The following is a 12,422-nucleotide window of genomic DNA, read 5'->3' on the forward strand; positions in this document are numbered from 1 at the left end:
CTTTCTCTTCTGCTGACAGAAAATGGCTCCAAAAATCGGCTCTTATATTTAAGCATACAACTTTAATGGAGCTTGTAGGAGTTTGTAGGAAGTTCAATAGTAGGACTTTTAAGGTAACGCCTGAAGGCATCTCAGGCGTTGCCCAGTCAAAACGTAATCCTACGCATTACTACATCTCCCATGATGCCTTTCGCTGCATCCTACGTTCGTAAATAGCGCAAAAGCCCCGACGTGAGGCTCACACGAGTGCCTGCTTTGAAAAATTAGTACATTTCTTTCGCGTTAATGGCTGCACAGACTTCGTTTGGTATTTTTATTCGCTTGGAGAGATAATGTTTCTCTGAATGAGCGAAGGTTCGTTTGTTTTGTAACTTCGATAATATCTGAAATAAATACAAGAAGCCGAAGGCTAAAACAGGTAACATACACTGTAGCCTTGCTTAAAATTTGACTCACTGAAAGTATAAACTGCAACGTTGAAGGCATGAATAAACGAGAGGGTAAGTCCTGCATTTTCTTAGACTTAAATACGAATAATTAGGTTTTATGGAGCTGCTAATTCAGCTATAAAATCTGTCTTTTTATAGTAATTTATATTATACAGTTAACATAGCAAGTTTACATAAACTGCTTGCTCGTACTTGCTAAAAGACAAAAAAAAAACACAACTAAATTGTCTTAAATTTAAAACCATAACTTTTCACAGGCTGGTCAAAATGAGCTTTTTTTGCAGTTGGTTCTTGTAACTAATGCTATCATAATTTTCAGACTTTTTAAATCCATTGTTATAAAAAATAAAGTAATAACATCACAATACATCCACACTCTGAGGAGATTTTTTTTTATTATTAAACATAACCACTAAAATTGGAATGTGAAGATGACAATTTATTCACATTAATAGTTTTATTTTTGTTCATTTTAAACCAAAACATTACCATACCAAATCTGAGGTCAGCAAAAATACTCCTAATTTAGTCAGATTTGCTGTTTTCTGTGTTTGTGCGTACACGCTGAAGCTCCAGAAATCACTGCAGTTTCCTTTTTAATGATTTCCTTTTTAATGTGACGAAGATGCTGCATGTTGTGAGACAACCCTGTGCAAACAAACATACATAAACATATATTTACAACCACGTTTTGTCACCAACTAACATTATTATGACATTTTTATTACTTTGACAGTGATGGTATTTATTATTTTCATGTGAGAGACAAAAAATACATATTTTAAATGAATTATTTTGGAGAAATTGAGTCTTTTTGCATTTGTTGTTGAACTCATACTGTCTTTTTCTGCTTGGTTTCAGGAGAAGGATGGTCAAGGAAAACGCTCGATGCTGCCCAGGAGCGTGACGTGAGCGCCAACCCCTCCTCGCCCGTCATCGTCGCCTTCAAAGGTAACGCCGTCTTCTGCCGTTTCGCTGTCTCGCCGCACTTTTCGCCCACGCGTTTACTGTAAAATTGTTCTCTCCGCCCTTAAAGTTTTTCAGCAGGAGCTCGACACCAAACATGACAAATACGAGCGGCTCGTTAAGATTAGTCGGGACGTCACGATCGAGAGCAAGAGGACCATTTTCCTGCTGCACAGAGTTGCCAAGTATGTGTTGTTTCAGAGACATTTAAACCTTCGACCTGTCTGAGCTAACAAACTCAGTTCGTAAGATTTCTTTCTTTTAATTTTGATTTAACAGAGAATTACTTCTAAATTTGTTATGATCAGCATGACTGAAAAGACTGGATTGTTGTTTAGGATTAGGGTGTCAAAAGATAAATAAACTAAGGATAAAATAATACCATAAGGCATCATCTGGGTAGAATTTCACAATATTAATACTAATATTTCTGTCTCTTCAGCATAAACAGTAGCTGACATTTATAACTTTAAGGAGCCATCGTCCAAAAAATACAAATTTATGTAACAATAGTCCAGATTTCTGATGATTAAAAGTGACATCGACAGCAGATTTCTGCTTCAGTGAGGCAACAATCAGCAGTTCACGCTTCGAAACAGTAATTTTTATTTAAAGTTGTGCTCTCTGAAACTAGTTTGGTCCCTTTACCACAAATTTTATTACTTAAAAGAAGTAATTCATACCAAGATATCCTTTTTTTTACATAATACATATTGACTTTGGGACTTTTTACCTTTAAAATCAGAGATAATTCGTTACTTCTGTAATATGTTTACGACCAAATTATTTATTTTGTGGTTATATAGTCAAGAATAAAAGTCTTACTTTCGCAGTTTAACTTTTTGTTTTATTTTCCTACGTTTTCTGCACGTGCTGCTAAAGTTTCCTATTAGAATCACTGTTGGTTCTTGTAAAGTAGTTGGTTGAATTACTGATTTCTCCTGATTTTATCTCCTTGGTGTCACTTGGTGTTGATTAATGGGAGTTATAGCTTCATAAAAGCCTCATGTTAGTGTCCTATAAATGTAGATAAAAATGGATATTAATAAATGACTGGGTTTCGTGTGAATTGTTGGGTTTTCGCTCTGATTCTAATTTCAGTTTTCTTTGGTTATAAAGTGTACCAGATGCTGAAGATGTTCTGAATGAGGCGGAGGGAAAACTGGATGGAGTCAGACAGAAGATTGGTCAGATCGCTGAAGAGCTGAGAGGAGAAGACATTTATCAGTTCCACAAAGCTTTTACTCCAGGTGAGGGAAATACACACACACAGAGTAATCACTCACCCATCCATATCACTGAACTCAGGTGTTCAGATCCCTTCATGGCCACAGGTGTATAAAATCAAGCACCCAGGCATGCAGACTGATTCTACAACCATCTGTGATGGAATGGGACGCTCTCAGGAGCTCAGTGAATCCAGCGTGGTGCCGTGATAGGACGCCGCCTGTCCAATAAGTCCATTAATGCTGCTAAGTCTTCCTCAGTCAGCTGTTAGTGGTTTTATAAGCGACAGAAACGACAGCAACTCGTACAACCACAGAGTGGGCTCAGAGGACACCCACGTCCTGCAGAGTCATCAGACTTCATGTGTCCTTCAGATCAGCTCAGGGACGGAGAGCAGAGAGCATCATGGGACGGGTTTCCATGGCAACAGCTGCATCCAAGCCTTCCATCACCGAGAGCAAAGAGTCGGAGGCAGAGGAGACGTGTCCTCAGGAGGGACCAGTCTGGGTTCGGCTGCTGCCAGGAGGACGGTTCTTGTCTGACTGCGTTGAGCCGAGTGTAAAGCATGGTGGAGGGAGGATCATGGTGTGGGGTTGTGTTTTCAGCTGCTTAACTCTTAACGCTTCAGCAAACGGAGACATTTTGGACAACTTCCTGCTCCCAGCTTCGTGGGAACAGTTCGGGGACGGCCCCTTCCTGTTTCAGAGCACAAAGCAAGGTCCACACAGACGTGGATGAGGAAGAACCTGACGGGCCTGCCCCGAGTCTGAACCTCGACCCGACAGAACAACTCTGGGATGAATCAGAGAGGAGACTGAGAGCCTTCTGTCCAACATCAGAGTCTGAGCTTCAGAAGAATGGTCCAAAACTGCCATAAACTCTCCTCAACCTGTGGAGAACCTTCCCAGAATGAGCTGTTATAGAAGCAGAGTGGGCCAACTTCATGTTAAACCCTCTGGATGTCAGTCATTTGCTTATTTTTGCGTTTCAATCGATTCTTTTATCTTTTTGTCCGTGGCTCATTTTCTGTGTCTGAAGCTGATAGCGTGAGAGCGGGACCTCCACGGTTAGAACAGGCGCACCCTCCGCTCTGATAAAGTTGTTTTTTTTTAAGTTTCTCTCTGACCGGCACCAGTATAGCAGCTTTTTTTTTTTTTGAAGCGCAGCCGTAATGTCTGCAGAGTCCGGATGAAAACAGCAGCGGGGGTGAGAGCGAACGGTTATCTGGCAGCTGGGAAGGAGCTGCTGTATCCTCCACAACGTGACCCGTGGCACTTTCCACCAATTAGTGCTCTTCTTTTTTTAACCTTATTAGATTGTAACGATCTCACTTCACGAGTTCCCCAGATAATCTTAGCTGGAGGAGAAGTTACCAGGCTTATGTAATGGGTCTGTTTTTTTATATAAGAGATGTTTTGGGCTCTCTGTGGTTGAAGAACTAATCTTTAACCTTTCAGTTTTCCTCTGAACATGAATGCCGAACACATTTATATTTTTATCAGCAACCAGTTCAGCTCAGAACTGGTTTTCGTTTGTACCCTCTCTCTCGGCACGCAGCTTTTCCTAAATCTGCGCCAGTAAAACTCTCCGTTTCCCTGAGTCATTGTTTGGACACTCTGTTCCTTTCTGAGTTTCAGTGACCAAAGGTAACGGCTGCTCTCAGAGCAAATAAACTCCTCCTGGCAGCCAACTCAGGAACTGAACTCTGCCTGTTTGACTCATCGCTTGTGCAACCTGTTCTTGTTGGATCTAGTCGACTTCAGATTGTGTCTTTTTCTCCCTTGAAGCCAGAGGCACAGTCGGGAGCCAAAAGGCTGCAGGGATGAGCTCTTCAGTTTCTGGAGAATATAGCTCCTCTTATAAATGGTGGATTTAAAAGCCCTAAAATACATTTTCATAAGAAAGTAAGTAAAACTTTCAACACAGACGCTACTCAAACGGCGTAGATGTGATCTAAATATAATCCATGACCAAGGTTCTTTGGGTTCTTGCACATTAATACCTTGTTTTTGTATTTGTGCCTTCTTGGCTCTTTTTAGAGCTTCGTAGAAAACACGTTTGGATTTTTACTCTGGATTAAAAATAAATCATCTTCTGTGTCACTGTCTGTTTTTAAATCTGAGGTGGAAACAAACAATAATATATTCTTGGTTTGACATTAGGTTGTGTTAAAGCTGCCAATGTGAAAGCATTCAAGCAACCTTTTTTTTACTTTTCTGTTCAGGTGTTTTGTTCTGTATCTTGTTTTGCAGCTTTAAACTGAAATGTGCATCCTGGACTGAAAAAAGAACAATCTTAGTTTGTTTTTATGCTCTTTTTTTTTTATGGAACTGACCACTTGATGATGTCGCTATGACTTTGAAATGTCTAAAAAGTTTCAAATCTTTTGCAAACAAACAAATTCTTTGGTAGATTTACAAATTTCACATCCAAACGAAGGTTTTTGTTTGCCTCTCGGGGATAATGAAGCTACAGTTTTCTCTCAAATCTGCCCGGATTGTTGAGCATCCATCTCTTTAGCTTTTCATATCTCCATAAAAACCACTCCAGGAACAGAAAGATTCCCGTCTGTGACCATCAGAGCCTCCTGCCGCTCGCGGTTCAAGCGTTTTTACGACCTGCCTCGTAGTTTTCAGACAGCGACTGTTTAATCGAGGCTTACTTTTCAGTCTGTTTCTGTCTGCCTCTCATGAACTTTCCATGGTGACCGTAATGAGGCACGGGCAGCAGCTTTATTTCTGTTGGTCTTGGCTCTCTTTACACCTCTTATATAGCTCATATGACAAAATGTTGGCTTTTTTGTTTTTTTTCAGCTGTTTTGACGTTCTGTAAGTTTTCTGTTCGGGCTGTTTGCTCTGTCGGCTTCGGCTCGTGTCGATAAGAGATGTCCGGAGCGAAGAGGAGGTGAAGCTTCTGTCTCCTCTCTCCTCTTCTGTTTTAGCCTCGGGGACAAACTAGAGGAAAGCTCTTTCAAGTTGAGTTCCAGCTCCCAAAGTAAACTTCAGACACGCCGTCTTCCGTCCTGTGATTATTTGATTGGTGTTTACTCAGGAGGGGAAAACAAATGAAGGGTCATCTTAGCCACCCCGCTGGGAAAAAAAAAATCACCAGTTTTATCAAGCAACAGAGACAGGAAACGGGTTTGATTTGAAGGATTATTTCCTTTTATTGGTTGAACCTGGGCTGAGCTTATTTTAAGCACCTATTTTGAAGGATTTCTGTGGAAGCAGCTTTATGCGGTCGCCTGAATGAACTCTTTTTATTCGTCAGGAATCCAGGAGTACGTGGAGGCGGTCTCCTTCCTGCACTACATCCGTCATCGCAGCCTTATCAGCCTGGAGGAGGTCAACGCCAGGCTGGTGTTCATGAGAACAGACAAGGCAGAGCCAAAGGTAGGTTTAAGGACGAGCTCGTTCAGCGTCCTGTACAACACGCTTGGCTTGGCCCGGATGCACCGGCTGCTTTTCTGTGCCTTTCCATCGACAAAACAGTTTCCAAAACGTCTCATGAGATTTGTCTGGATCTCAGTTAGCTTAGCTTTGGCTGTATTTCACATTTACACATAAACTTAGCTCAAAAAGTAAAGAAACTTGTGTTTGTTTTGTTACTTTTTGTTGTTGTAACAAAACTTCTCGGCAATAAATCTTCTACCGTTGGAAAGCCTGTTTATTTTCAGACACTTTAGTTAGGAAAATGCTTGTTCTGTTCCTGACAGTCAGGACCAGGAAGCAGCCAGTGGTAATCCCGTATCTCCTCAGTATTTCTGTATTTTGTGGCAGTTTTGTCCCCAGCTGGTTCTAAGTATTTAAGGGAGCATCTCGCCGAGCTGCGACGGAGAGAAAAAACGTTTGTGGGGGTTCTCGGTTTCCTCTCGTGAGGAGAGGCTCGCAGTCTCGTCACTTGAGTTGTTCCTGGTCGTCTCGAAGCCGTCTCAAGCCCGTCTTAGTTTCGTTGCGGGCATCTCCATCCCTCTCGAGTTTTAGAGTTTTATTTTGACGCCTTCCCAGGAGCGCTCCTCTGACAGAAACCGTCTGAGGTCTGTGTGTACTCCGGCAGATTTAATCGTAGTTCTTTTTTACGTGGGGGCAGCTGCTGATGTTAGCAGATGTGCGCGGACTAAAATGCAGATTTGCGAACTTTGTGCACAAAAACAAGCGTTGATTTTTAAAAACTGTCAGCTGAAAACACCTCTGCGTGGATCGCTGCTCGCTTGGACAGTTTGCATTCATATTGTTTTAATTCCAGGGCTCGGCTGAAGCGGCACCGTCAGGAGCTCACGTCCTGACCTTCCAGGTGACGCCGTCCGACTACCTGCTGGGCGTGGCCGACCTGACGGGGGAGCTGATGCGGATGTGCATCAGCAGCGTGGGAAACGGCGACATCGACACGCCCTTCCAGCTGAGCCAGTTCCTGCGGCAGATCTACGACGGGTTCTCCTTCATCGGGAACACGGGCCCGTATGAGGTCTCCAAAAAGCTGCACACGCTCCGGCAGAGTCTGGGTAAGGTGGAGGACGCCTGCTACACGCTGCGCGTCCGCGGCTCCGAGATCCCGAAGCACATGTTGGCCGATTTATTCTGCAGTCGGACCGCCCACATCGACCCGGAGGAGGGCGTGGCGTAACTCTGCTCTGCCGGATCAGTGTTGATGTTCTGTTCTTTACTTTGAAGCTTTTTAATGAGACTTAAAAAGATGTTTTTGACCTGTACTTGTTAAAATTGTTGTTTTACTCGGAGCAGCGTTAGATTAGAAGACGGGTTTAAAGTTCTGATGACTTCAGTTGTTTTGCATGAATAAAAGTTGGTTTTCTCCCAGACTTTAATCTGCTTTGGTAGTCTGTGTTCTTCTGACAGTTAATCTAAGGTGAAGCCGCTGGCGTCCGCTCGCCTCTCTGTGGACGAGGAGCACGTGACCTTCGTTCATTAACGTAATCCGGCCCTCTCCTCGCTACACGGACTGCGGCGGCGTTAACGCAGGACGCAGAGTTAGGCCTGTTTATTTATCATCACCATCCAGATTTGAGAGGAAAAGAAGACGTTTGTTGGACTCGGACGGGTCCAAGAACCTCTTTAAATCTGTCTCCCTTTCAGAGATGAAGGCCCTAAAGCACACGTGTCAAATCAAGGCCTGCGGGCCAGATCCGGCCCTCTGTAACATTTCATCCGGCCCTCTAGTCTGGGACAGATCGAGTCTCTGATTCTTATTTCGTTTAAAAAACTGAGCCTAATTAGTGAAGTTTTCTCTTGACAGTGACTTAGAAGCCAACAATATATAGTTTTAATTTCTGTATGATCAGGTTTTTGTTGATGGATTTTTAAAAAAAATCTGTTTTAATGTTAAAAACTTCATTTAAAAGCTGAGTGGGGCGTAAGAAATGACTGCTAATGATGAGCTTTTTGAAGTTTGATCTATTTGTCTGTGTTCATTAAAGTCTGTTTGCTCTACATTCTGTATAATCTGTAACTGGGAAAAGGTCATTGATATTTCTATATGAATGATTTGATATAATACATCTAAAACCAATTAATTTATGTAATTTTTAATAAATATTGATCGTGATCCGCCCTTGGCCAGGACCAAATTTTTAATTTTGGCCCCCTTGCATCTCTGAGTTTGACACCCTGCTTTAAAGGCAGGTTTGTTTCCCCGGTCGTCTCCTCCTCGTAATCAGACTTCCTGCACATCTTCAGCCGATGAGTCGACCCAGTTTAAGATGGCAACGAATCAACGCAAACCACCACAAAAATGGCTGCAACTCAGTGGATTTTACAGACATTGAGTTTAAATTTGGTGAGTCTTTCACAACAGATGGGATTATTTTAAAGATTTGACCCAAACAGCTGAAACTCTGTCCCTTCTCATCATGAGAGGAATTTAAATCTCAATCTCTGGCATGAAAGGAGGCGGGCGATATGCATTCCTTCAAGTCTTCGGGAAACAAGATTTAAAAGTATTATCCCTTCAGTTTCTCCGTGACCCTGACGGGGAAAAAAGCAGGTAAAGAAAATGCCCAGATGGACCTTTTCAGCCATTTTCTACCCAATAATGTTCCCTGTTCCTGTGGAGAACCTCGGTGGAACGTGCAGTGAAGTATCCCACCTTCTGGCTGTTCGGAGAACTACATGAGGACGTTTTCACAGCTGCGTGCAGCAGAAAGCACTTTAACATCAGGACAAAATGAAAACAGATGAATGCAACAATGAAAAATAGGATCTGAATATTAAATAAAAAGAAACTTATGTGGCTGGTTTATATTTTACGTTAGTTATCAACATTTTGTGGCCTCCACTAGTTCTGGATCAGATTTGGGTCTGGATTAAGACAAATATGTTTATATTTTATATTGGCAAGCTTCTATCTTAAGCATTTATGTCCAGTTGCTGCTCATTGCCAAGTTTTTCTGTCTATTCCAAAAGGATGTGTTCAGTTTTATTTATTAAAAGTTATGATTCAAAGGAGAATTGAACCTAAAAACCAGGAGATGTTTGCATTTGTCTCGGTTGTAAAACATAAAACACGTTTTTCTGTTAGATTTCCCAGGAAGCTGAAAGAAGGAGAACTGTGCAATAACAGCAGCTTTACTGCCACCCTGTGGAGAAACAGACAAACAGACGGCCCTTCACAGTGAGGTCCTGTGGACAGATGCACAAATAATCAATATCTTACCTGCTGCAGATATCTCTGCAGCAGGAGAAACTGTTAGCTCGTCGATCCTGTTTCTTCGAACCGTAGGACTTTCAGAGATCCGTCCCAATCACGGAAATTTCTACAGCAACATAAGAAATGAACGGTGCGTTCACCCTGAAGTCAGTGAGTCGTTAGCAACACGCTCCGATCGCTGACAGTCTGAGCTCATTATTTTTTATTTTCTCATTCCTCAGCATGACAGGATCTCAGCCTAAAGCTGTCAAAATACGGGATTTTTAGTGTTTTTAATGAGACCTTTTATGCCTCTAACTCAGTTTCTACACCATTAAATGAATGTTTGGGGGATAACGTGACTCAAACTCATCAGGGTCTTTGGCTGATTTGGCGTTAGGAAGCAAATACTCCTCGTCTTTGTTTACAACTAAATTCAGCAATCAGTTACAGAATATCTCGGTGCAGATCGTTTGCTTTGACGCTCTCCAGTCGCAGTTTCTTCTCAGAAGAAGAAGAAGAAGTTCACCTTCTCCCTTCCCACCTGGCGTCCCTGACTCCACCGTTCTCCCCTCTGACGGGGATTATTTAACCAACTCGATATCCGCCGAGCGCAGTCGTCGGTGTTTGGATGTAAACAAAACCACTCGTAATTGTTGGCAACAAAAACACGCAACAACTCTTGGTCGTGAGTGATGCTTTTTCAGCGTTTATTTAACATTTATACAAAAAATTCAAATGAGAATCATTGAAAAGTTGCATATTTTGACAACAATCATGGTTTTAAAACTCTGGCATAGAAGGCGGTGGGTGATAAGCATCCATCAGTGAATTCAAGGCCAACTTTAGGAAGACGTGTTCTCTTGGCTGGTTATCAGTGGAGATCTCGCTTGGGAACCAATGAAGCAGGTTCCTTTTAGCCACCAAAGTGGGGCAGGAACCCTTCTGTCTGCTGAATTGAGCTTTTATCTTCCTCGCTCTCGGATCAGCCGGCCAACTTGGATGAAAGGAGCTTTTGGGAAAGTGTGGGAAGGAAAATGCAAAGACTCCGGTCAATGTGGGGTCTGGAGCTGGTCTCGTGGTTTCTCTTCAGCGCTGAAACAAAGAAACGATTCAGCTGCCTACGAGCGTTAACAGAATCGTTCAAAATGGAATTTGTTGCACAGATGTTTGAATCTGATCAGCTTTGATCGACTTGTTGGGCTTTAATAGTAATCCAGGTTACATCTAAGCGTCGTATCTTTATGTCCTTCCTTCAGATCAGAAACTGAAGGTTTACTGGAACAGATTAAAGGCCTAGCGTTCCCTAAAGGAATGCATATCGCCCACCGCCTTTCATATTTTACACTAAGATCATCTCATAACGAGAAACGGTGGCGATGTTTTGGAGCAAAGCTTGAAAATAACATCATGTGCAGCCTCATGCAGAATTCCAAGATGTCATTTGTGAATGACTCTCAGCTACTACCACGCTGGATTTCAGCTTAATATCTCTATAAATGACTCAGTTACAGCCTTTCAGTTGGCTGTGGCAGCCATCTTGAGTTATTCAGGCGGAGATGCTCACCCAGTAATTACTTTCTGAAAGTTTCATTATAGATATATTATAGATATAGATGCTTTAAGCAAACATGGAGTAGCCCTTGGAGCATGTTTGGTGCACAACTCTCAGCTACTACCACTCCTGAGAACTGCAGCCATTTTCCGTGCTACTTAAGATCAGTTGGCTGTGGTGGCCATCTTCCAGTGGCTCCAAAAGTTGACCAGTTGCAGATGCGCTCCCTGTGATTAGTTCCTGCAAGTTTTGTTCAAATCCGTCCAGCGGGCCGCGAGATATTTTGCTGACAGACAGACGGGGTGGACAGCATTAGCGCCCACCGTAGCCTTTTTTAAGAGGCGGGCGATAACTGAAACCCTGAGCAGTCTCAGCTCAGGGCGGCCTGGAGTCAGATTCCTGAACACGTAGGAGCTCCTCGCGCCGCTCCATGACGCATGACGCATGACGCAGCGGCTAACGGATCAATGATCGATCCGCCGACTCACAGGTTCGCCTCCGACCCGACTGGCTGTCTGTTCAACTTTACAACCTGAAACAAACAACAACAACAAACAAAACAGCGACTTTTTGTCCTCCATCTCTCCCGTCTGCTCATGCGCGCTGGAGCCGCGGAGCGAAAAAAAAAAAAAAGAAAAACTGACATCTGATCCGGAGAACCGTCGGAGCCGGACGGGACGGGAGATGTTTACTGGGTCTGAAAAAGCGGCTTTTTGCGTGTTCAGGAGGAGGAGAGTTTAAAAAAATTAAAAAACAACAAAAACTTCCCCACCCGGCTTCAGTTTCCAGGGCGGAAATGATCTCAGGCTGTTCCCTGTAGCGCCGGGATCTCTGACTGCAAACAGCTTTTTATTTGAAGGAAGGAAAGATGTTCGCCGGCCTGATGGGTCTGGACTGTCACCGGAAGTCCATGTTTCACCACTGTGGAGCCTCAGAAGGTAAAGAACTTTATAAAGTCAGATTTCTTCCCTGTCCTGCTGTGGTTTAACATCACATCACTGCGTTTAAACCAAACCCAAACTGTCAGTGAGGTCCCAGAGGGAGGCCACAGCTCCAGTTTTAGGTTCTAGCTGAGGGAAGAGGAACATCTTTGAGTTTTGGTTTGAATTATTTGTTTCTACCACTGAGACTTATGTGGCATAACTGTTAAAGGATCCATTTTATTTCCCAGAGAGGCTGAAGGACCTCCTCCAGACAGCCTAAAGAAGGAAAAAGACTCATAAACCTATAAGCTGCAGCTCCCTGGGGTCTCATTATGTTCAAGGGATAATTCAGCCATTTTAAAGTGGGGTTCTGTTGAAGAACGACAGCGACTGATGGGCTAACGGCTAGTCCAAACCCAGACCAGAACAGCTCCAAACTTCAAGGCTTTGTAGCGGTTCATGCAAACTGATCTGTGAGCCTTTAAAGCTGACAGTTCTGTGGTTAATTGTCAAGTTAAACAGCAGCAGCAGCTAGATGTAGCACTTCCTGTGTAGCCTGGCGGACTCCAGCCTGGAATATCTTTTTATTTCTGTTTTTGAAGTTTTTGAAATTGGAGATGGTTTCAAATGACGAAACCTGCTCTGGAAATCCATCTGCTCCGT

General features: G+C 43.0%; 2 protein-coding genes across 3 annotated transcripts in view; both read left to right on the forward strand.

Moving 5' to 3' along the window:
* Window positions 1-203: 203 nt before the first annotated feature.
* tsnax (translin-associated factor X) lies at window positions 204-7,464 on the forward strand. Its single transcript, XM_017424237.3, has 6 exons — window positions 204-500; window positions 1,311-1,400; window positions 1,486-1,600; window positions 2,535-2,665; window positions 5,913-6,034; window positions 6,888-7,464. The coding sequence occupies exons 1-6, from the start codon at window positions 485-487 to the stop codon at window positions 7,263-7,265; spliced, it is 852 nt and encodes a 283-aa protein (XP_017279726.1). The 5' UTR covers window positions 204-484; the 3' UTR covers window positions 7,266-7,464.
* Window positions 7,465-11,202: 3,738 nt separating this feature from the next.
* disc1 (DISC1 scaffold protein) overlaps window positions 11,203-12,422 on the forward strand; it is a 49,576-nt gene continuing 48,356 nt past the window's right edge. The window contains exon 1 of one of the 2 annotated variants that reach the window (XR_001808785.3): window positions 11,203-11,774. Coding sequence is in view for 1 of the 2 variants with exons in the window: in XM_017424322.3 (XP_017279811.1) it covers window positions 11,705-11,774 (70 nt within the window). In the remaining variant the exon portion in view is untranslated. The remainder of the gene's footprint in view (window positions 11,775-12,422) is intronic. The other variant, XM_017424322.3, reaches the window with a different exon arrangement.

The sequence above is a fragment of the Kryptolebias marmoratus genome, linkage group LG22 (assembly GCF_001649575.2).
Source record: "Kryptolebias marmoratus isolate JLee-2015 linkage group LG22, ASM164957v2, whole genome shotgun sequence".
NCBI lineage: Eukaryota > Metazoa > Chordata > Actinopteri > Cyprinodontiformes > Rivulidae > Kryptolebias > Kryptolebias marmoratus.

Bases quoted from the DNA above. Each gene is read 5' to 3' on its own strand.
- tsnax (XM_017424237.3), top strand. The intron at 1,401-1,485 runs GTAACGCCGTCT...CCGCCCTTAAAG, and splicing joins CGTCATCGTCGCCTTCAAAG to TTTTTCAGCAGGAGCTCGAC. The intron at 1,601-2,534 runs GTATGTGTTGTT...TTGGTTATAAAG, and splicing joins CTGCTGCACAGAGTTGCCAA to TGTACCAGATGCTGAAGATG.